This window comes from Podarcis liolepis, assembly GCF_965112155.1.
Source record: "Podarcis liolepis genome assembly, chromosome: 14".
NCBI classification, from domain to species: Eukaryota; Metazoa; Chordata; class Lepidosauria; order Squamata; family Lacertidae; genus Podarcis; species Podarcis liolepis.
Window position 1 is genome coordinate 27,243,616 of NC_139569.1, and position 23,311 is coordinate 27,266,926.

The 23,311-nt window shown below is 44.0% G+C and overlaps 1 protein-coding gene across 12 annotated transcripts in view; it reads left to right on the forward strand.

Annotated features, from left to right (window-relative positions):
• The window catches only part of UACA (uveal autoantigen with coiled-coil domains and ankyrin repeats), a 50,827-nt gene that overhangs the window by 18,265 nt on the left and 9,251 nt on the right, over window positions 1–23,311 (forward strand). For 8 of the 12 annotated variants that reach the window (XM_083474981.1, XM_083474980.1, XM_083474982.1 and 5 more), the window contains exons 2-15: window positions 9,412–9,545; window positions 12,280–12,368; window positions 13,230–13,294; window positions 14,774–14,831; window positions 15,551–15,621; window positions 15,719–15,825; window positions 16,849–17,030; window positions 17,523–17,563; window positions 18,295–18,384; window positions 20,097–20,204; window positions 20,430–20,462; window positions 21,094–21,192; window positions 22,125–22,161; window positions 23,123–23,175. In XM_083474981.1, the coding sequence (XP_083331107.1) occupies window positions 9,412–9,545; window positions 12,280–12,368; window positions 13,230–13,294; window positions 14,774–14,831; window positions 15,551–15,621; window positions 15,719–15,825; window positions 16,849–17,030; window positions 17,523–17,563; window positions 18,295–18,384; window positions 20,097–20,204; window positions 20,430–20,462; window positions 21,094–21,192; window positions 22,125–22,161; window positions 23,123–23,175 (1,167 nt within the window). Of the gene's footprint in view, window positions 1–4,575; window positions 5,006–9,411; window positions 9,546–12,279; window positions 12,369–13,229; window positions 13,295–14,773; window positions 14,832–15,550; window positions 15,622–15,718; window positions 15,826–16,848; window positions 17,031–17,522; window positions 17,564–18,294; window positions 18,385–20,096; window positions 20,205–20,429; window positions 20,463–21,093; window positions 21,193–22,124; window positions 22,162–23,122; window positions 23,176–23,311 lie in introns of those variants that run through there. The other 4 variants (XM_083474974.1, XM_083474975.1, XM_083474983.1 and 1 more) reach the window with 3 other exon arrangements.

The window sequence follows — 23,311 nt, forward strand, 5'->3', positions numbered from 1 at the left end:
TAATCCTTGGAACAATGTGGTGGCAGAGAATCAGTGCCACCACTTAAGCCAAAATCCCATAAAAATATATCAAAACATTAGTGTGAATTGTGCTGGCAGATTATGCTTCTTACTTCTTTTGCGGATTTTTGTGACCTAGAAACACGCAAGGTGATAGACACTTCTTCATTTGAGGTTTTTCAACAGAGGTTAAATGATCATTGCTTGATTGTTTAGCTGTGTGATTCCTGCATTGCAGGGGGTTGGACTAGATCACCCTTGGGGTTCCTTCCAACACTTCAGTTCTGTGATTACATAAGGCTCCATTAGAATTCGAGCTGTAATAGTGCTCAGTGTATGTGGCTCAGAGATAAATGATTGTGACAGAGGAATAACAAGAGATTTCAGTTTTCAAATACTATAAGAGGACTTCAGAAGCCCTCACCAAGTAGCTCCTTTTGACTGGGTGCATCTGTGTTGGGGCTTTTCTGAGAGGGAGACCTCTCATTACCTTAACTGCAGGCCAGAGATTTACACTTGATTGGGTATGCGGGGCTGAGGAGGTTACACTTCTGTTGTCACCCTTTTCTTTTGGCATTCAGTGATACCACCATCTCTCATTTGGCATGAGTCATTAACTGCAAGAGAGATCACCTTACCAGTCCAGTTGGTAAGCCTTGTAAGGCAGGTGTTGTTTTTCTCAAGTTGAGAGCAAATGCTGAGGATTTATTAGCCTGTGTCCATCTCCATTTGGAAGAGAACTTGACAAAAACTTGAGTTCTGCAGAATGAAAGAAGAAATAGGTCCGGTCTAGTGGTGGCCTTGATCCTCGCTGCTTGGATAATCTAGAAACTGGAAAACTTCAAAGTCCTTAGAAGCAGCAGAAACTATTAATAGCCTTTATTGCTGGTAGCACCCAGTGATTCCTATTCTCTGTGTTCACAGCAGCTGTATGCCCTTTCCGCTGGTAATTTAAGAACATCCTGTCTCATTTTACCCTCATCTGCAGGAGTAATCCATGCTCTTGGTACATTACATACCACAAACGCCTCTTTCTACCTTTACTTCAAGGTACTGTAAGTCTTTTATATGTAGGCTCTCAAAAACCAGACAAGTTAGGAAGGATTTACCCCTTTTAAACAACAGGGGCTGCATTGGATGTACAGTGGTGCCTCGCAAGACGAAAAGAATCCATTCTGTGATTCTCTTCGTCTAGCGGTTTTTTCGTCTTGCGAAGCAAGCCCATTGACGGATTAGCGGATTAGCGCTATTAGCGACTTTTAGCAGCTTATCTGCTGATCGGATCAGCTGATGGCTTAGAAAAAGGGGGGGGGAAACCCCCGCAGGAACTCGCAAGGCATTGTCGTCTTGCGAAGCAAGCCCATAGGAAATTTGTTTTGCGAAGCACCTCCAAAACGGAAAACTCTTTCGTCTAGCGAGTTTTCCGTCTTGTGAGGCATTCGTCTTGCGGGGCACCACTGTATTGTGGGTATCTGCAAAACTTTATAATCTGTTTCATGTTCGCTTTTGGTGCATAGCTGTCAACTTTCCCCTTTTCTTGCAAGGAATCCTATTCGGAATAAGCGAATTTCCCTTTAAAAAAAGGGAAAAGTTGACAGCTATGTTGGTGATATGGCATGTTCTAAGATCGTAAATTTGTAGTATTGGAAGGGACCCTAAGGATCATCCAACCCCTTGGCGAATAGATATTCTGTTGTGGCAACCGTGACCTTAGTTTAAGGTGCCATTTGGCACCTAGCTTGTATACCTGAGTTTCTAACGCTGCTTATATATAGTATAAATGTATAGCATTGTTAGCAGATATGATTTTCTGTATTATTATCTTTAAATCTCACTCTCTTCAAAAAGAAGCTGAAAATGTCTAACGGTAATAAAAGCAAGAAAACAACTGGCAGAAAAGAAACAGCAGCAGATAATGCTTTGTCAAGCATTAAAAGGAGAATAAACCCACCAGCAGGAGTGAGGTGGTTTCAGTAACTAACTGTCTTAGGAGTAAGCTCCATTGGACGTGGTAGTTAAAAGCCTTTTTAAACAAGACTAATGAACTCCTTCACATTTTTCAGGGTTGAGTGGTTAAAGAACTTAAACTTGCAGGAGACTTGCAACTTGGGCTGTATTCTGGTCAGGATGAAGCATGTCTTATGATTTATCCCCCACCTCCTAAAAAATCACTGCCTTGGTCTGCAGCAATTCCTTTACTCCTTATTCCCATTACACTGTGTCTGGTTTATCTATCCTGCAGACTTCTTCACTCCTCTCACTATAAATATTCCTTGTGTTCTTTATTCTGGCCTACAGGAACCTGATTCAGCCTCATTTTTCAATCCAAGCATCTTGCTTCCACCAGCCCCGGATTCAAAAATCCATACACCTGGAATCGGGCTTGAGGTTATTTGATCAACCGTTTGCACAGCTGAGGTTCCCTATATCTAAATGTTATTCACAGTCATTAATACAGCTAATATCATAAAACTTCCAAAAATAAACATGTGAATATCATGAAGATCACATTAAGACTATCACAAAAAATCATTATCAGACACACACACACACATGCACACACACACAAAGACCACCCACTCAAAGAAAGCAGAAAAGACCTGAATACGTAATTTCACCCCAGAAGGGATATTTAATCATGTATTTATTTAGGAGCAGGGGCAGTGGGAATGAGTTTATGGAACCAAAGGGACAAAGAGCCCACCAATTCCTTGGGAGTATAATATTTTTCACCAGGTTGGAACTTGGATGTGAAATTCATTTGGCACCTGCTGTAGGCAGAAGGAAGTAAGATATAATGTGGCAAGTCAGGTAAACAACTTATTTTTAAGATCTTTGAAGCTAGTTTAATTTGCCCTTGAACCTTCTTAACATTATAAACCAAATTATGGTAGATTTACAAAATGACTTGCTAGTCCCATTAATATGAGATTTTGCTAACCATTTCAGTTTCATTTTTCTTGGAATGTTGTTTTCGTGAGGAAAAGCTGCTGGGTTGCACAGCTGGTTTCCTAGACTATACCGTTTTCCAAGTTCACTCTAATGTTAAAGCAGGAAGTAGAAAGCAATTCAGCTGCTACTTTCCAGCGTTATGAGAAGTGCAAGCACTTCTGCCTTGCCAGGGAAGCGAGTTCAATTGTAGAAAATGACCAACAACCTTTGCAACAATGCAGTTTTGCATGGGTGGAATGGAGGCTGAGGGGAGCGTTGGTTGAGGCCAACAGTTCGCCTGTGTCTTGCATCGCCAGATCCAAGGCCAACAATTCATCTATGTCTCCAAGTGCTTTCGACATGAAGTATACATGCATACCCACTCAGGAAAAAGGAGCTGTAATGTTAGCTCATCTGCCCATACCTGGTAGATCTCCTGAGTACTGCTGCAGTCTCTCAAGTGTTACTTCTTTGGGGCAGCTTATCTGAGCCCAAGCACTGAGGCAAACCAAAGAAGCTGTCAATGGCTGCTCCCAGCATCACCAGAGTGGTATCAATGCAAGACCTTATTTAGGCAAGCATTTTGTGGCTGGGGATGAGTGAGGGGATCCTTCTATTTTAAAATGCTGAATGTTGTTGTCCATGAGTCTTTTATGGGGGTGGGGGGAACTGGAGTTCGCCTATTGAATGGACAAATGTCCCCTAGACCACAAACCGACCTCTGAGCCACCATTAGAACTTTCCAAGAAGGGTCACCTCAGCAAATTGTATTTTCAGTCCCTCTGTCTTAATAGTCCAGAGGGCTACCCCCCCCCCCCGCATATTTCATGGGCTCCCTTTGGACCATTTGATCTGGAAGATTCAAAGCTGGTGTCATCCAACTGTGCTAAAGATGGCATTTTAAGAGTGTGCCTTCCTTGTTAAAACTGAAAAGGAGAAAAGGGAGCACCGCATCCCTAGCCCTGTTAATCACTGTGTTGTCTATTTGATGGTTTGACAAACCTCCATGGGGCTTCTCAACTAGCCAGCAAGGAGACAGCCTGGCAGCAAAAGTAAACTGAAACCTCCTTGGCTTTCAGAATGGGGTCCGTGCTTGTAAAAGGAGAGTTCTTTTAATTATTTAATTTTTTTTTAGAAAAGCAGGGGCACGTGTGTCTTCTAAATAAACATCTGAGATGCTTTTGTCAAAATAGACTCTTGCATTCCTCTCCGCTGGACGCAGTCATATGATTACAAAGCCGCGATCGGCTCTTAAGCTGTTGGGAGCCCGTACTGGTTAATGACAGGGGTCCCTGGTAGAACTGATCATGCCCTATTTTACAGTGGCTTAGTTTCCCTTGGAAAGTGTCACTTGAAAGCTAATTGGGCACAACGTACTGTATTTGCTTCTTAGAGGGAGCGCAGCGCCTGGGTCAGTAGCATATGTCGCCCGCTCGTGGTGTGAGCAGTTTGTGCACATTCTTGCCTCTCTGGCCGGCAGCGGCCGTCACGTATTACTCACCGGTTGAGCATGCACTGGATATATTATTAGCTATTTCTTTCGATCGCTCAGCTATCAAGTACCGGGCAAATCAAAAAATAGCTCTGGACTGGTGTGAGACTGTCTGCATATTGTTTACAGGATATTTTGGAGCGGGGCAATATTTACTGTGTCTGAACTGCAGAGGCAGTAGTTGGCGCTACGGCGCAGGAGGAGTAAAAACAAAAGCCACGTTGGTGTTGGGCATCCCCCTCCTCCAGTGCCAGGCGGGGGCAGCTGCAGCAGTTGGCACAGCCCGCTGGAAGGGACGGTGCCACTTGGCACAGCCCTGTCCCTAGAAGCTGCCCAGTTGTCTTCTCAAGAGTGATGAAGTCTGAAGAAGACCCCGAAGACGGAGACAGCATGTCAGGGGATCCGAGCTAAGGGAAGAAGGACCAAGATGAATGCAGAAGGGCAGCAGAAAATCAGGTTGCACTGGGCAGCCCCCTTGGACTCTGGCTGTAGCTGAATGTCGGGTTTGCTGTTCACTCTTGGCAGCCAGGACTCGGGAACTCTAGGATGAGTTGCTGGTTTTCCTGTGCCCTTAAAAACACAGTAGGTATCGTCTTACGGCAGAGCAGCTTCCAACTTTTTGCCACAGCTTGCATTGTTCCTTCTCAATGTGGCCTGAATTGCAGCATTTGCTTGTTGTAGTATTCTTTCCGCTTAGAACTCTTTGTGAGAATTTCTCTTAATTTACGCCTTTTTGTGCAGTACAGCAGGTGAATTGAAGAGATGGACGATCTCGGTGCTGCACTCTTTATGGTAGATTTCTGTTCAGAAAGAGTTGCTGGGCTTCTAATGTTTGAAATCCTTTAAATTGTATTTCTGTTGTCTTTATATCCCACCTTTATTCCATCTTGGAAGCTTGCACCTGTGACAGACACACTGTTTGCAGCCCTCCAGGTATTCGCTTTGAGAGGAGCTTCTATTGGTGTATTTATCTGTTTAACTGTAACTGGGAATGTTTGACAAAACCATTCTAGTTCTTCTATATACTTAGCATGCTGGAGCACTTGTGGGCTCTTAAGTTTTCAATGAAAGGAAATATTAATTGCCTAAACTTAAAAACGTCAAGTATGCTTAGGGAATGGGTAGAGGTCAAAAGCATTTATTTCAGTTCCTGGAAAGGGATGCATCACTTCTGCGTTCTGCACCAGCACTGCCCAGAATATTTTTATGCTAGGTAGAAATGCTTGCCATTGAGAATTCTGCTGGTTTGTCAATGACACAGATGTGCAGGAATATAGAAAGTGAAGAGCCTGAAATGGTGCTTCCAGTTGCTTTTTTTTTTTTTTTTTGAAATGTGCCTGCTTGGGATTCCTTGAAAAGATTTATCAGGCTTTTTCAAAGTCAAATAGGACTTGATTTTTGCTGCAAGTGCTTGGTCCCAATCCTGAAATAGAGAATGTGGGGCACTTGTATTGGAGGGCCTGTGGTATTTAGCTCCTCAGGTGTTTGCCATTTCTTCCCTGTAGGTGGTCCAGGTGAGGCTGTTTCTTCCCCATCCAAACTGAGTTGTGGCTTTAGAGTCGCAGTGGTGGTGGTATTTGAGAATTTTCTGGGCGAGGTTTTGCAGGCAAGAATTGGCCAGCTGGGAACAGCTTAAGTGCCACTCATCTGCCGATGCTTCCCTGCAAATGCCCCCGTCACCCCCAAAATCGCATGCATTAAAATCAGCGTAACATAAGCATCCTTAATTCCATGCTTGTTTCTTTTGAAATGTCTTGTTTGGCCTTCAGATGCTGGATGTTTTGATGACTCCAGACAGGGTTCAGTAGGTCAGTGGTGCTGCCTTTGCTTCTTTGAAGAGCCCTAGAAGGGAGCGGCTGAAGACTGAAGGGCTGAGAGATGAAAGCAGGCTCGCCCCATACCACTATAATCCCATACAGGCCAGAATTAGCCGTGGGATAATCAAATATGACGTCCATTGGCTTTTGTGCAGTTTTTGCCTACTGACTTGGAGCAAATGCAAACGTGGAGTCCTGCTGCGGCCCCATTTTTAGATGGAAAGGTATACCTGGACATGCAGACCAACTTGTGGGTCACTGTGCCCTCAAATATGCCTTTCTGAAGCTGTTGATACCAAGGGGATATTTGTGTGCACAAGTTTTTAAATCTGATTGCTGGGAGGTGAAAGATTTAAATATTGTTGTTCATAGATTTTTTAAACTGCTGTTGCACATTGGAAATAGGGCTGTGCAATAAATACCAGTATTGAAATAACATCACAATATATATCGAGATATCGTGATATTTAGCTGGTGATATATTGTGATGTTGAAAACCAGATATCGCCCAGCCCTAATTGGAAGTAGCTTCTTATTTGCAAGGTAATGAGTTGAGCAAAGCCTGGTCTATATGTACAGTACATGGAACAAGATAGCTTGGTGGACCATTGAATGGCAACATGTATTTGGAAGCTTCCTGCATATAGAAAGCTAGCACATCGGGGGGGGGGGAGTGGCTAGAATTTTCTCCCTGCTGGTACCAGTTTAGCGTTTGCTGCTGGTATGGCAACTGCTGTTTCTCCCTCTGGTGATGGATTTCCTGCTAGCTAATGGGGTGCATGCTCAAATTGTGCTACTGTGGTTTCATGTGACACTACAGGCAGAAACATGATACCCTGCTTTGGAATGCAGTTGCTTGCTATGCAGTGGGAGGCAAATAAAATAAAATAAAATTATTGCTTCCACATTCATTTGGGTCACTTTGCAAGTTGTCTTTCCGTAGAAATGACTGGAAAAAAGCAGGTGCCTTGCAGTGTTTGAATGACACTACGGATTGTACATTCTCTCTCTTTTTGTGGTCTAGGTGTGCCTGCCAGGAAGCTGCAGTGGGCATTAGTTTTGGCTTCTTCTGTACATTTCCAGAGCAAACCACACATGCCGCCATTCATAGGCAGGAAGATACTGCTTTTATTTCAGGCAGAGATTTAATCTGCAGCTTGAGAGGAATAACACATGAAATAGGCCCACACCCAGTTGAGATGGGAAGTGGGAGAACCTCAAAAACAACACATTCCTGTGCAGTTCAAATGTAGCCATTATCCTTTGAGTAGAAATGCAAGCCTTTTGCAAGAAAGGAGGACTTGGGCGTTGGGGGGCTGAAGTAGGGGAAAAGAGTGTTTTGGATTGCAATACTTTTTCTTTCTGTCTCTCTTGAAAACAAGAAATGCCAAGTAGGGTGGAGAACCTTGTTTCTATTCTGAGAAGGCACCGAGGTGGCCTGACTGGAAATCCAAACAGAACGCTCCTGGCAATTAAACCAGAGCAAGGAGGCTCTGGAAACAGAAAGGGCCTCTTGATGGTTAAACTGGTGTGCAAATGATATCATAGACTCCTTCTGTTTTAGAAGAACTGTAATTAGTTCTACCGGAAGCTAGAATTCTTGTACAGTCAAAGGAATAGAGGAAAAAGCTGTTTTGTGGGAGGTCTGGCTTATTATCCTATTCATTTATTCATTCATTCATTTGCATTTATATCCCATTTTTCCTCCAAGGAGCTCAAGGTGGTATACATAGTTCTCCTCCTCATTAAATCCCCCCAACAACCCTCATGACTCCAGCAACTAACTGAAGGGCCACAGATCTTCCCCAGGTCTGACCTAGCACATTGTCAGCTGTGGCAGGCAGCAACTCTCCACCATCTTGGGCAGGAAGATGCTTTTCCTATCAGCTTCTATCTACGCCAGGGATGATGAATTGCCAGCCCTCAGGCTGGGTGCAATGAAGGCCCTGGGCCCTCCCCACACCACCTGAAATCTCCCTCCTTACCGCCTCTCTCTACACACACACACACACACACACACACACACACACACACTGCCCTTAGAAGCAATAGAATTTGGTGGTGGGCATTTTCAAAGTGGGTTGCAGCTGGGAAGGGTTGACTGTCTTCTCCCCAGCTGTGACCCCCTCTTCTGAAAACTTCCTCTGCACCAGAATTAGGCTTAGGGAAAAACCTATTAATTACGTGAGAGAGTTTTAAGTGAGCGCGCATGCGTATATGTATAGAATTAGTTGTAACTGGAATGTTTGTTTATTTTTTGCATTTATTTCCTACCTTTTTCTCCCTTGGAACTCAAGGTGACTTATGTGGTTCTCCCCCTCCTCGTTCAATCCCCACAGCAACCCTGTGAGGTAGACTAGGCTGAGATTGAGTGACTGGCCCAAGGTCACCCAGCAAGCTTCAAGGCTGAGTGCAGATTTGAACCCCCATCTCCCAGGTCCAGCATTAACCATTGCACCACTGCTGGCTTGTTGTGTGTGCTATGTAAAATTCAGTTAAAAGAGAAAGCCTTGTTGAAGCCTAACTGTGTTGCAGGAGAGGTGAGCTTTCTGGAGAGAGTGCAGTGAGGGTGGGTGGCTGGAGGGCTAACTTTGCCTCCCCAGCTGAAGTCTGCAAGAAGGTCACCTCTCCCCTCTAGCTATTAGGCTCGAAAAAGCCAAAACACTCCCCACACCGAGCCTGATTGTGTTTAAGGTAACCCGTTCTTCTGATCGTTGTTTAAGTGAAGCTGCCCATTGAGCTGAGAGCTTCTGCATCTCTAAGCACATTCAAATATACATTGAACTGCAGAAAGGTGCTGCAAATATCCTATTATCTTATTTTGTGAGAATAACATTGCATGCCAGTAAATAGTGGGGTGCAAAAGGCATGAATCCTTCATGGTTTTCTCAGTGTTTGGATTTTTCTTAAGTACTTCCCGTATTAAACTGACACAATAATATGTGAAACCAAGCTCCTTCAGTTTTTTGTTTTGTTAAAGACCAGAAGCAGCTTTCCCTGGCTTCCGTTTCTTAAGGGATTTTCCCTTCCAGCTACATGGATGGCAGATGAATAACACTTCTCTCCCCTCCCCCACTTTATCCTCTATGGGAAACAGGCATTTTTGCTCGTATTTCTGAGGGATTTGCACCACTGTACGCTGAAAACATTTCTCCCGCATTCTTTGAACAGTTGACTGCAGACTGGAACAAGTACGATGATCGCTTGATGAAAGCTGCTGAACGGGGCGACGTGGAAAAGATCTCGTCTGTCCTTGCCAAGAAGGGCGTAAACCCCACCAAACTCGATGTGGAAGGAAGATCTGCGTGAGTAGAAGTCAGGGTTTTGACCTCAGCTGCTCTGCCCACCTCCCACCAAGTTTGTAGCCCACCCACCCCTTGGAGGAGGGCTGCTTAGATGTGTCTTTTTTGCCTTTGATCTTCCTGGCCCCTTCCAAATTTTTGAGAGGGGCACTGTTGTTTCTGTTGGCTCTTATCTGCCTAGTGCTTATTTCCTGTAAGCCTCCCTGAGCCTTGGAAAGGTGCCATAGAAATGTTTTAAATAAACAGAAAGCTGTTGGGACCTGCATCCTGCGGAAGAGCATTTTATGCTTCCACACATACAGGGCATGTTTGGATGTCATGCCGAACTGTGTAAACATGTGGTTTAGTGGAGGGGAAACCTGGGGGCCCTCCAGATGTTACTGGACTACAGCTCTGACCACCCCCACTCTTGGGCCATGCTGGCTGGGGCTGATGGGAGCTGTAGTCCAACAGCAACTGGAAGGCACTATGAAAGCTGCTTGAGATGAATTGTTTTCCTTGACACAGTAATATGCAGCAGATCCAGAAGCAAGTAATTGGGTGGTCTCTGCCTGGTTGATTCAAAAAAATCTGTCTAGGTTGCAGGGTGTGTTTGTGGTTTGGTTCCAAACTTGCTCCAGACAAGAATAAAAGGCCTGGGTCTTTCCCATGCGGTTTGTATTACTTGTGTGGTGTCTGTCCCACTCCCGGGTTCCTTTTTGTTTCACTCTCTGAACTCCTGTGTGTGCACATAATAAAAGGGGAGATATTTGTGGTAACTTCAGAAGCTTCTCAGTAGCCAATCCGGAGAAGGTTTGAATGGCAGTCTCAAGTTACTGCACAAAGCTGTTTTCTGTCTTAAATGGTAAGTGGTGAGGACATTTAATGCTAGGGTTATTCTGTGAGCCTTGTATTGGATGCTTTGTGGCGAGTGACTCTGTCTGGGTGGTTGTAGGTCACAGCCTGCATACCCCCAAGAGTTTCCAAGATGAAAGCCAGAGGTCAGAGGCATTCAGGCACAGCTTCCCACTCTCTGGAACCAACATCCAGAGATGTGGCTTCTCAGCCTAGCCATGAGCTCACTCGTTGGTGTTGAGCAAGCCAGCACCTCAGCCCCTTTATTCTAATACATTGGTACCTCTGGTTACGTACTTAATTCGTTCCGGAGGTTCGTTCTTAACCTGAAACTGTTCTTAACCTGAAGCACCACTTTAGCTAATGGGGCCTCCTGCTGCTGCTGCGCCACCGGAGCACGATTTCTGTTCTCATCCTGAAGCAAAGTTCTTAACCTGAAGCACTATTTCTGGGTTAGCGGAGTCTGTAACCTGAAGCGTATGTAACCCAAGGTACCACTGTATGGAGATAACAATGGCCGGCTTCACAGGGCTGTTGTAAGGATTGCTGAGAATTACAGAAATCTCTGAGTTTGTGCATTCTCAGCAAACTGAAAAACAGAAATCCAGGGTTAACCTACATTCTATCTGGCTACTCAAAGATTGCCTTTCCATTAGGGTTTACCCGTTGCACATTCCTCCTCCTCCTCCTCCTCTTCTTCTTCTTCTTCTTCTTCTTGAATTGCTTTCTGTGAGGCATCCCAAAGCAATTTACAATATAGCATATATACAACAGTTATGTATATTAACACAGTTAAAGAAATTGCAACAATAAAAAGAACAGTTTAGAAATCACCCAATTATAAATACAAAAAGAGTTTAAAACAACAACAGTACATACATAAAACCAATTCAAATCCCAGATACAAACTGGGGTAAAGATTTTAGAAGGCTTGTTCTAAAAGATTGTTCTCCTGTTGGAAGATTTGAACTGCAGTCCTTTACTCGCTTAACCCAGGAGTAAATCCCATTAAATCTCAAAAGGTCCTAATTCAGATGAGACATGTGTAGGATTGCACTGCACATTGAGACCAAGATATCCAGAAACCCCTTGGATGAGTGTCTTTCTGGTGCCACAAGATCCAGAGCCGTTCAGGACTTTATGGCCCCAACACGTTATTGGCCCACAGGACATAGCAGGAGACGCTTGGTTTGGTTTTCTCTGTGAGGCAGGAGGAGGAGGGGGAGATATGAAAGTGGGATGGGTGTGTGTGTGTGTGTGTGTGTGTGTTTAAAGAAGGCTTTTGCCATGGTAAGGCCATTTCTGTTGAGGTTTAAATTTCTATCAGCCTCCTCTTGCTTCTCTATAAGGGTGGTGGCCTATTAAATTGGCTAATAGATCCCGAGGGCTCCAAGAGACTTTTTAGCTCACATTTACTTATCCCATTTATATTTATAGTTGTGTTTTAATATTGTAACCTCCCTGGGATCGTAGGATGAAGGGTGGGAAATAGATCGATAGATAGCGGCAGCAGCGGTGGTGGTGGTGATGATGATAATAATAATAATTTATTACATTTGCATCCCACCTTTCCTCCAATGAGGTGAAGGTGGTGTACATAATTCTCTTCTTCCACATTTTATCCCCATAACACCCCTGTGAGGCAGGTTAGGCTAAGAGTAAATGCAAGAATCTTTTGGTCAATGTGGGGCTTGAACCACAACCCTGAGATTAAGAATCTCATGCTCTCCAGACTGAGCTATCCCAGCAGCCTATTTGTTGTATTTCTTTTTATTCTCTGCTGCAGGTGCTTTTCTGTGCTGCTTTTGTATTTTTATAACATTGGATTGCACTTGAAACATTTAAATTGTAACCTTGTATATGCAAACATTACACAGACATTTTCCTGTTTTGCTTTGTTTAGGTTCCATGTTGTAGCTGCCAAAGGGAATCTTGATTGTCTGAATGCCATTCTTGTACACGGGGTTGACATTGTAGCTACAGATGCGGCAGGTATGAGTCCTTGTTTAAAATAAGAGGGTTGTCTCTCTAATAAGATCCTCCTAAAGAGAGATTGTAGAAGATGTTGGGCAAATGTTTTCATGTATTGCTCAAACTTGCTGAGTGAATATGGAAAGGGGTTGTTGTAAACTAGCTTCTTAGATGTGTATCAGTGTCCCTGTTGGGTTCCCAGCCACCTTTTTGCCGATTACATCCCTGGGGTTGTGGTGAGGGTTTGTTGCTGGCAGCCCTGGGGAAGTTGAGACATCATGGAAGGGTCTAAACTGGGTCACTCTTCAAGGTAGATTGACTTAAAATAATCCATTCCATCCCTGGTGAATTGATGTATAAAATACAGTAATTACATCATGGTCAGTATTTTAACTCAAGCTATGTTCAGCACAGGACACGGGTGGCACTGTGGGTTAAACCACAGAGCCTAGGACTTGCCGATCATAAGGTCGGCAGTTCGAATCCCCACGACAGGGTGAGCTCCCATTGCTCGGTCCCTGCTCCTGCCAGCCTAGCAGTTCGAAAGCATGTCAAAGTGCAAGTAGATAAATAGGTACCACTCTGGCGGGAAGGTAAACAGCATTTCTGTGCGCTGCTCTTGTTCGCCAGAAGCGGCTTAGTCATGCTGGCCACATGACCCGGAAGCTGTATGTCGGCTCCCTCGGCCAATAAAGCGAGATGAGCGCCGCAACCCCAGAGTTGGTCACGACTGGACCTAATGGTCAGGGGTCCCTTTACCTTTTTATGTTCAGCACACAACCCATCTCTGTGTGTGTGGGTCTGTGGTAGACACTGAATGAAAGCTCTGCCATGTCTTTCATGATTCCATTCTGCATTTCCTTGTCACTTTGACCTCTCTAGGAAGGAACGGTCTGCACCTCGCTGCGAAATATGGGCATGCACTCTGTCTGCAAAAATTGTTGCAGGTACTGTAGGTTTGACAAATTGTTTAAGTGTTGCATGTAAAAGGCAGGGTAGGCGGTGAGGGGAAACCATGACAGCAAAGCTTTTTTCCTTTCTCTGTGTGTGTTGTCCCTTGAAATATTCCCATCACGTTATAGCTGCCGCTGTTTGGACACCTTAACCCAAATGTTGGTGCAGGAATGGCCAAAAATCTAATAAGGTTTTGATCTCCCTAAACCTTGTTATTTTCAAATTGGGATGTAGAAGAAATCTGAAGAAACAAGCAGAAAACTGAGAGTCTTTGTTCTAGGATAGATATAAGCAGGTAATTCCTCTGTGTGTATGAAGCTTTCTGTTTCTTAAAGATTTATGGGGGAGGATTTATAGCTCACAGCATACAGAAGCTCCCATGTTCATCACTTAGCATCTCCTGGGAAAAGGCTGCTGTCTGAAACTCTGGAAAACCGCTCCCAGTCAGTGTAGGCTAGGCTCCCATAGCCAGATGTTCTTACATTGTCTCTCCCATCAGCTCCAGCCTGTTACTAGGAATGATGGGAATCTTAAGCATCAGAAGGGCAGCTAGCTGGAGAAAGCTAGTGTAGGCAATATTGTGCTGGGTGGATCAAGGTCTGACTCTATATTAGGAAGCTTCCTTTGTTATCTACAGTACAGCACAGCCACTATATGTTCTGACTCCTTTCTTTTAATTATCTCTGGCCTCCTTCTGTAGATGGGATGTTTTATTTTAAAAATACTGTATGAATGCATTTTAGATTCCCCCCATTTTGTTTTATGCTGGTTTTAATGCATGCGTGATTTACTTATTGTTCCAGTTACAGATAGGTAGCCGTGTTGGTCTGCCATAGTCAAAATAAAAAAAATCCTTCCAGTAGCACCTTAAAGACCAACTAAGTTAGTTCTTGGTATGAGCTTTCGTGTGCATGCACACTTCTTCAGATAACTTCTTCAGTATCTGATAACTTCTTCAGTATCTGAAGAAGTGTGCATGCACACGAAAGCTCATACCAAGAACTAACTTAGTTGGTCTTTAAGGTGCTACTGGAAGGATTTTTTTTATTTTTACTTATTGTTGTAAGTCACTTTTAGTTATTTTTATTTTTTAAAAACTGCTATAATAATAATAATAATAATAATAATAATAATAATAATAATAATAATAATAATAGATCTGCAAAGCTGAACAGCACATTTAACATTCTGGAACTGAATCTTATTTAAATGTTTCTTGAAATATTTTCATCATGAGAGTGCTGTCACTGTTAGGAACCCTTAACTGTAAATGTTAGAATAAATAAATTACAGGCCTATTCCATATTCTTGGGACAGTGATTTGTTTTAGCTGTTTTTAAAGCTGAATTTTAAATGGTTGTAGCCTGCCCTGTGGCCTGCTGGTGAAGGGCAGGTAATAAATTTAACAGCAACAACGATAATAATTAATAGTAATAACAGTATTGATGAAATGTGTTTGGCTGTTCCCATAGTACAACTGTCCTACAGAAAATGTGGATCTTCAGGGTCGCACTGCTCTTCACGATGCAGGTAAGGGAGTGTCCTTCCTTTGGAGCAATTTCTCCTAACGCCTTGAAAAAGACCGTATTTGGCAAGGCATATGAATAGCTGCTCATTTTCCACATGTGGCTGGGACAGCCTCTCCCAATTTGTTGTCTCAATGTTTTAGACTATGACTCCCATCAGCTCCAGCTTCATATGACGCACACATCTGGACGCCCCCTAGATTGGGAAGTTTGGCTGCAAACTTCTTATTTTAATATTTATTTTTGTATACTGCCCTTTGTCCAAAGATCATAGAGTTGTTCCGAACATAAAAATTCACAATGAGAACACAAAATACACGATAAAACAAAAACAATCCAATTACCCCCCCCCCAAGTGATTGATGTTCCTCTTCCAGACCACCAGTTAGGAGAAGCTTTTAGGGAGAGGCTAGGTTCTCTTCCACACTATCTCTGCGCCTCAGGCAACTGATAAAGGTGTAGTTGGGTTAGGTGAGCCACTAACAACACACAGGCTTTTCTTGCAGGGCTGGAGTTCAGGTGCAATGAGTAAAGCATGGAAGATACTGGCATATTGGCCCTTTTTAATTGCTGTTCCCTGGTTGGACCTTTGTCATTAGAATGATTGTGGCTTCTAGATCTTAAAGGCGCAGCCATTCATAGAAATCTGACAATGTAGAAATAGCCCACCGGTAGTAAAGTGACCCATTTACTAACGATGTGATGTCCTTCTGTCTCCCAAAGCGATGTCAGATTGTTCATCCAGCATCCAGTTACTGTGTGACCATGGAGCCTTGGTGAATGCCAGAGATGCAGTAAGTCTCATGCAGGCCCCTTTCAGGGTCCTTCCCCAGGATTGGTCAAGTTCATTTTGCCCTTCCTTTGTAATGTTTTCCTGCCCCTTCTCTCTAGGATGGGAGGACGCCTCTGGTGCTGGCCACTCAGATGTGCCGTCCAGCCATATGTCAACTTCTGCTCGACAGGGGCGCTGATGTCAATGCAAGAGACAAACAGAACCGGTAATGCATCCATTTAGCGCCTCGTGGGTGATGTGTCTGTATGCTTTCCAAAGAACACTCTCTGGGGATTCAAACAATGAAACTGTTGGACACAAGCTTGGGGTGTGTTGATCTGAAGTGGTGGGATTTCTTCAAAGATAGCAAAATTCTGACTCAGTTTGGCAATTGACAGATTACCTGCCTACATTCTGGCCTGGTTCAGATGTCACAGCAAACCATGGTTTATTATTACGTATATGAGCCTGGGTGAATCTTTGACTTCTATGCTCTTCCTGCATCCCTCTGTGGCCAAGGGGGAAGAGGTTTAAAGGTCCCATTCCTGGTTGGAACAAACCATAGTTTATCGTTGTGGTTCAGTGTAGAAAATGGTGGTTTGTTCAAACTACAGCTGCTTAAACAAGGATACCTCTGTCAACAAGCCACTGGTAAATAAATAGCAGATAGCATTTCAGGGGGGGGGGGAAGCACCTCAAGTCTCAAACGTGTTGTGAAAAAGAAGAAAAGAAAAATCTCATTGTGGGATGATCTACTGTAGGAGTATTAGACCAGTGGAATGTGAGAGAGTTTTTGAGTTGATGGAAATTTTGCAGGTGCATTTTTCATCTTGTACTACTATGTATTACATGCATATACCAACTTTTCTTCCAAGGAGCTCAAGGTGGTGTACATGGTTCTCCACCTCCCATTTAATTCTCACGACAACCCTGTGAGGTAGGTTAGGCTAAGAGATGGTTTCTGGCCCAAGGCCACCCAGTGAGCTTTGTGGCTGAGTGGGGATTTGAACTCTGGTCTCCAACCATTATGCCACAGTGGCTACACATTACCACATGCCTGGTTTATTGTGTGAACTGTTTTATTGTGCCTGTTTGCATATGGGGAGCCCCTTTGCCCACAGTTATGCAGAGTTGGGAATATTAATGCAAGCGGATGAAAAGAAAAAGCGTAGTGATTGTTCCACAGAGCCCACCATTGCATGTGCCATCTACACAAGACTCCTCATGTGGCTTCTTCTTTCATCCTCAGGACATCTCTGATGTTAGGCTGTGAATATGGCTGCAAGGATGCTGTGGAAGTTTTGCTCAAAAATGGTGCGGACGTCACTTTGGTGGATGCCCTTGGCCATGACTGCTCTTACTATGCAAGGATTGGTGATAGCGTTGAAATCTTGGCTCTGATAAAGGCTGCCATGGAGGAGTCCAACAAAGGTACGTTACCTTTCCTTGGAGTTGAGGAGCGGGTGCTTAAAAATAAATGAGGAATATTTACTTCCTTGCATGTCTGGTTCCAGTTTGAGGCATGAGAAGTTGCTGTTAAGCCAGGACTGGGCAGCTTTTGAGTTTTTACTTGTGATAGGCTGGAGACTGGCCTTTGGGACCTCTCCTTGTGACAGTCTGCACTCGATTGCTACCCATTGTTGAGGAACGTACTGTGACATGATGTGGTAGCTAACTTGAAATATCTGAAAGCCTGTCACATGGAGGATGGAGCAAACTTGTTTTCTGCTGCTCTGAAGGATAGGGCCTGAACCAATGGATTGAAATTACAAGAAAGCAGATTCTGACCACACATTAGGAAGAACTTTCTGATAGTAAGAGCTGTTTGACAGTGGTACGGACTCCCTTGGAAAGAGTGTTGCATTTTGTCTAATCCTCTGCGTGGAATGTCTAAACAGAAAACAAATTATTCTTTTTTTTTAGCAAGTTACGAAGTCATGAAGAAAGGACAGCATCTTCTCAAGGTGAGGATTCTGCATGTTTTCATATGTGTTGTTGCGAGTTCATAACCAAGATAGGTCCTGCCTACTTAATATTTATTCAGGGGGAGTTTCTGCTTTCTAGGAAAAGTCTTGCCTTATTGACCTCTCATCCATCCCTAATGATGCTAATTACAATAATATGATTTCACTTGTTAGTTGCTTGTTACCGGAAGGTCTCCAAGTGACTTAAATCACAATTAAAGGATAAATATGAATACATTACACCATGAAAACAGCACAAACCAATCCCTATAGCCACCAGAGAAAGCTTTGGCAGCACACAAGTAACAAAACAACTTCATCTTAGTCCATTAAAAGCCTGGGAAAGAAGATAAGTCTTTACTTGGTGCTGAAAAGATGTCAACGAAGGTGGCAGGCAGACCTTGCTGAGGAGAGCATTCCACAGATGGGGAGCCACAACTGAAAAGGCCCTCTCCTTTGTCATCATCCTCTGAGTCTCCTTCAGAGGCGGGACTCGAAGAAGGGCCTCAGGAAAAGATGTAAGCGTCTGGGTATATTTGTCAGCCTCCTCAAAATGAGCAAGGCCTGCCATCTTCGCCACCTTCTGGGCTGCTGTTTGCCTCCAAGACTCGATAGCTTTCTGAGATTAATGTGACTGATGGATCTCTTACACTTCTGCTGCTTTTGCTAGCACAGTTCATACGCGTCTCTTACTTCCTCTGACAATTCCGTGTTTCAATGCTGCACAACAGGTGACCAACATGCTGCCAAAATGGAGTCAACCAAATGCCTTAGAGGACATGAGCTTCAAGACGCATCAGAAGGAACACCGGAATGTACAGGTGAAGGGAGAGATTTGGGCTTTGTGTGGGATGCTCTCAAGCGAGCAGGTTTGAGAAAACGCTGAAAGAAGTGTGGGATTCCAGCTTTTCAGGTTCTTTTCAAAGTTGCACAGGTGTGGCACAAAAGTTAAATGGGTGATAGGAACAAGTAAATGTAAATGAGCTCTGCTGGGATCCTCATGGGTGTTCCATTCAGAGCAGACTCATTGAAATCTATGGCCCTGGCTAGCTTAGGTCCATTTCAGTGGGTCTACTCTGAGCAAAACGTGGCTGTTTAGGTTCTTGTTTGCATAGTACAAATGCACATAGTACAAATTGCACAAATGTGAGATCTGGATGAGGACCCATTTTGGGGCTGTCTTGTTTCTCCTCCTACTCTTCTCATGTTGTTTGTAGCTTTAACTGGTCCAGCCTTCCCCATCCTGGTTCCCTCCAGATGTTTTGGACTACAACTCCCATCAGCCTGAGCCAGCACAGCCAGGGATGATGGGAATTACAGCCCAAAATATCTAGAGGGCATGGGGTTCGGGAAGGCTCCTCTATGAAATATGAAGACATGCTTGGCATGGTCCATTACTGGTTACCACGATAGCTTTCCTCCTTTTTTTGTTTGAGTGTAAGAAAAGCTGCCTGTTTTTGAGCTAAGCACATCTGTCTGTGGTGTGTGGGTTGAGCAGTTCAGTGTCTGGCATATCCAAGTCAGAGGAAAAACACTTTAAGCATCTCTAAGAGCTGGTTTTTCAGCTGTTGACAGGCTGGAGATAAGCAGCGGTTTGAAGTGCTGATGGCCTCTTAAGTATGTGGATAAGGAAAGAGGGCTGTTACTGGCCACCTGCCATATTTAGGAAGGGTGCCCACTAGTGGTTGTTGTTAGGATTTACTTTGATTTGTCACATCTAGGGGCGGACAAATCCGTCAGTAGCAGTTGTCTTGTTCAGTTTGTATCATTTTCCACATTAGTTTATTAATTTTTTAAAAGTCTGCATGAGAGTTCATGTGTGTTTCTCTTAATATACAGATCTTTGCAAGCAATGCGCCTTAATATAAAGCATCTTTGTAAGTTGTTTTCCCTAATATGCACTTTTCAGTATGCACTGATCGACTGGAGACTTTTCTTTCTTTAAAAAAATTATACACCGCTTGATTGTAAAAAGAAAAAAACTTAAAAGTGGTTTGTAAAAAAGCTAAATCAATAAAATTATCAGTAAGAAGCATTAAGAAAAATTTAAGACTTTCAGAAAGTTAAAATGACAATAGACTAAAAACAGACAAAGTTGCACCAGCTTTCTAAACACCTGGCCTTGTGCATAAATGCTTTTAGCAGTCACCGGAAAGATTACAGTGAAGGCACATAGCTGATGTCAATAGGCAGGGAGGTCCAACGTGTAGGTGCTGCCACACTTAAAGATGGAGCTCTTAAAAATGCAGAACGGGTGGCACCTGTAATAGTGCTGGTTCTGCAGATCAAAGTGGTTGAGTGTGTTTATATCTGGTAAGGTGATCTTGCAAGTAAACTTGTGTCACAGAATGCAGGGAAGTGTGTATTTCAGAGGACAGCTGTGTTTTAGGTTAGCATAGTGGTTTGGGAGTGTGTGAATTTGGGAGGTGTGCATTAAAATTGGAATTGTTCCATTTCCCTAATGTTATCCATCAGTTGCTTTAATGCTGCCGGAGATAACTGATCTCAGTTTTGAAATGTCCCCTGTTTTAAGGAATTAGAAAGAGAGAATGAAGACTTGAAAGGCAGGCTAAGGGAGATCCAGCAGGAGCACCGGATTCTATTGGACAGAATCAATGGTCTGCAGCTGCAGCTGAACGAGGTAATGGAACACAGTTTGCAATGACAGCAGCTCAGAGGGCCCTTCCAGGGTGATCTGGTGGATTTATGGGCTGGTGCGTTCATGGGTTTATGGTGCATTTGTTTGCCTTTATCCCCATTTTACAGACTGGGATACTGAATGAGGTTGGCCAGGTTTCCTGCTGACAATGTTATATAACAATATAAATCAAGATACAATTCCAATGGCTGTTTCTGTTCTTTGCAGGAGCAAATGGTCGCAGATGATCTCGAAAGCGAGGTAAAGAAAAAATCTTTCTTTTTCCCCACCCTAAACTTATTTGTTGAGAAATCTGAAGCTGAGGGAAAAAATTCTTCCATCTCTCTTAAACAACAACTGAACATTTGATTTGAAATGAAAAAGGAAGGAAGGGAACTTTGCTTTTGGGGTCAGTTCTGATAACATGTTTGGCATCCACCGTACCCACCATAAGATCTGCTCACACCACTCCCTAAAGCCAGTGCAAGAGTCATGGGGGCTAACCTTCCTTGCAGGCTGAATCCAGAAAGGAGAGTGTGCTTGTGTGCATGGATCAGATCTACAGGGGAAGGACTGCAGCTCAGGGGTCAAGCATCTGTCTTGGATGCAGAACGTCCCAGGTTCACCTCTGATTGCATTTCCAGGTAGAGTCGAGAGAGACTCCTGCTTGAAATCCAGGAGAGCAGCTGCTGCCAGTCAGTGTAGGCAGCATTGAGCTAGATGGACCAATGGTTCTCCTATATTACTCTATATAAAACAGCTTCCTATTTTTCTGTAAGCTACGGTAGGCTGGAAAGTGTCATGTTTCTGTCCTGCAGGATTTCCATATTCATATTTCTTAGTGCTTAAACATTACCAGTATGTTCCATGTTGATTTGTTGCTCACTTTCAGAAAGATGAGCTCAGGAGGCTGCTGACAGCAAAGGAGAAGCAGCAGGAAGAAAGTTCACGTATGCTTGAAGCTCTGAAGTCAAAGCTGAGATTCTATGAGGTACGTCACCCTTTGGTGGGGAAGCCAGTCTCTGTTTCAAGCAGCCCTCCACTAAGTTAGCAGGAACTGGGAGCTGTGTTATTGGGTGACAAGGCTATAGCTACAGGGCTCAGTCCACTCTTGCACAGACCCTTCTGGAAGGTGTGCAGAGGAGGGCGACCAAGATGATTGAGGGTTTGGAAACTAAGCCTTATGAGGTACAGTTGAAGGAGCTGGGTATGTTTAGCTTGGAGAAGAGAAGACAGAGAGGGGATATAAAATCATAGAATCAGAGTTGGAAGAGACCACAAGGGCCATTGAGTCCAACCCCCTGCCAAGAAGGAAACACCATCAGAGCACTCCTGACATATGGTTGTCAAGCCTCTGCTTAAAGACCTCCAAAGAAGGAGACTCCACCACACTCCTTGGCAGCAAATTCCACTGTCGAACAGCTCTTACTGTCAGGAAGTTCTTCCTAATGTTTAGCTGGAATCTTCTTTCTTGTAGTTTGGATCCATTGCTCCGTGTCCGCTTCTCTGGAGCAGCAGAAAACAACCTTTCTCCCTCCTCTATATGACATCCTTTTATATATTTGAACATGGCTATCATATCACCCCTTAACCTCCTATGTTGCCCATCTTCAAATATCTGGAGGTCTGTCGTGTGGAAGATAGAGCAATATTGTTTTTTAAGGAGAGGTTGGGTGGCCATGAGTCACGCATGCTTTAGTTGAGGTTTCTGCATTACAGGGGGTTGGACTAGATTACACTCAGGATCCCTCCCAACTCTACAATTCTGTTATTCCGTGAAGGTATTAAGTATCATATCCATTTCAGGAAAGTTCTCTGTGGATTAAGACTATGAAAAAACTAGATCCATTCTGAAAACCCGAACCCTTGTGAACGGTTAATCTGTTATCTCTCTGAACCCAAGTCTGTGTGTGTCGATTTCAGGGTGACCACGGGGGATCTGGAAACAGTTTTGGTAACAGTGAGTATTGCTATTCCTTGATACCTCTTTTAGAAAGGGAACCGAGCGCTAACATTGTGGAGTTTTTGTGCCCTTCTATCTGCAGTTGTGGCAGTCAAGTGAAAGTGGGTAATTTGGGGACATACAGAAGCAGCAGGGCTATAAAGTTCGCTGACTATATCTGTTAATGTTGTAAGCTGCCCTGTGTGTAAATCATCTTGGGACATATGTCCCATTCATAAATTTAATGATAATGATAATATAGAGCAGGAACGGAGAACTTCAGACCTAGGGATCAAATGTGGCCGTCCAGGCCTCTCTGCCTTGTCCACAGGGCTCTCCTTAGGCCATCTCTCTTCTCTGGCCACAACTCTTTGACCCAAGACACACCCCTCCCTGGCACTGCTCTCAATTGCTTTTGTCTGGCTGGGAGGTGACCTTGGTCTGAGATGATTCCTCTTGCTTGTTTGGATTAGGGTTGGAGAGGGATGTGTGTGTCAGTGAGTAAATCTCTTGACTTTTGTGCAGCCAACAGACAGTACAAAAGTCAGCTACATCTGTTGCCCACCTGCTTTTTCCTCTGGCCTCACCCACACGGTTGCCAATGTGACCCTTGAGCTGAAAGAGATCCCCCACCTTGCCTTAGATCTTGTGCTTTCAGGACCAGAGAGATTTATAGTATTGGTTGGCCCCAATCAGCCTGCTGCTCTGTGGTCTTCCAGCCTCTGTGGTTCTCTTGCCTCTCCATTCCCTTTTCCATAGATGCTGCCCTGAGTCCCGGTTCCCTTGACCCTCAGCAGTGGGGGAGGTCCCTGCTTTCTATGACATCCCAGCTGCTCAGCTCCTGGCTACAGAGCCTTGCAGGAAGCAGCTGTCTGTTTAACTTTTAATAGTGCAGGCTGCGTTCCACCTTCTAAACATATAGCAGATTTGTACTTTGTCACGTTAGATTGAACGAGTTCTTTATTTTGTCTTTTTGTAGGGAAAGAAGATGTTCTGCTGAAGCAGGGTTCCACGTATTCTGCAGAACCACAGGTACTCCACTTTGTTGGCTTGTTCATGCATTTGGGAATGCCACGTGGGCATCTGCAGTGTGGCTACTTTTCCTATGATGTTGAGCATGTTAAAATGCCATTGGTGCACCTGGTCACTGGGCCGTCTCTTGGGGCTC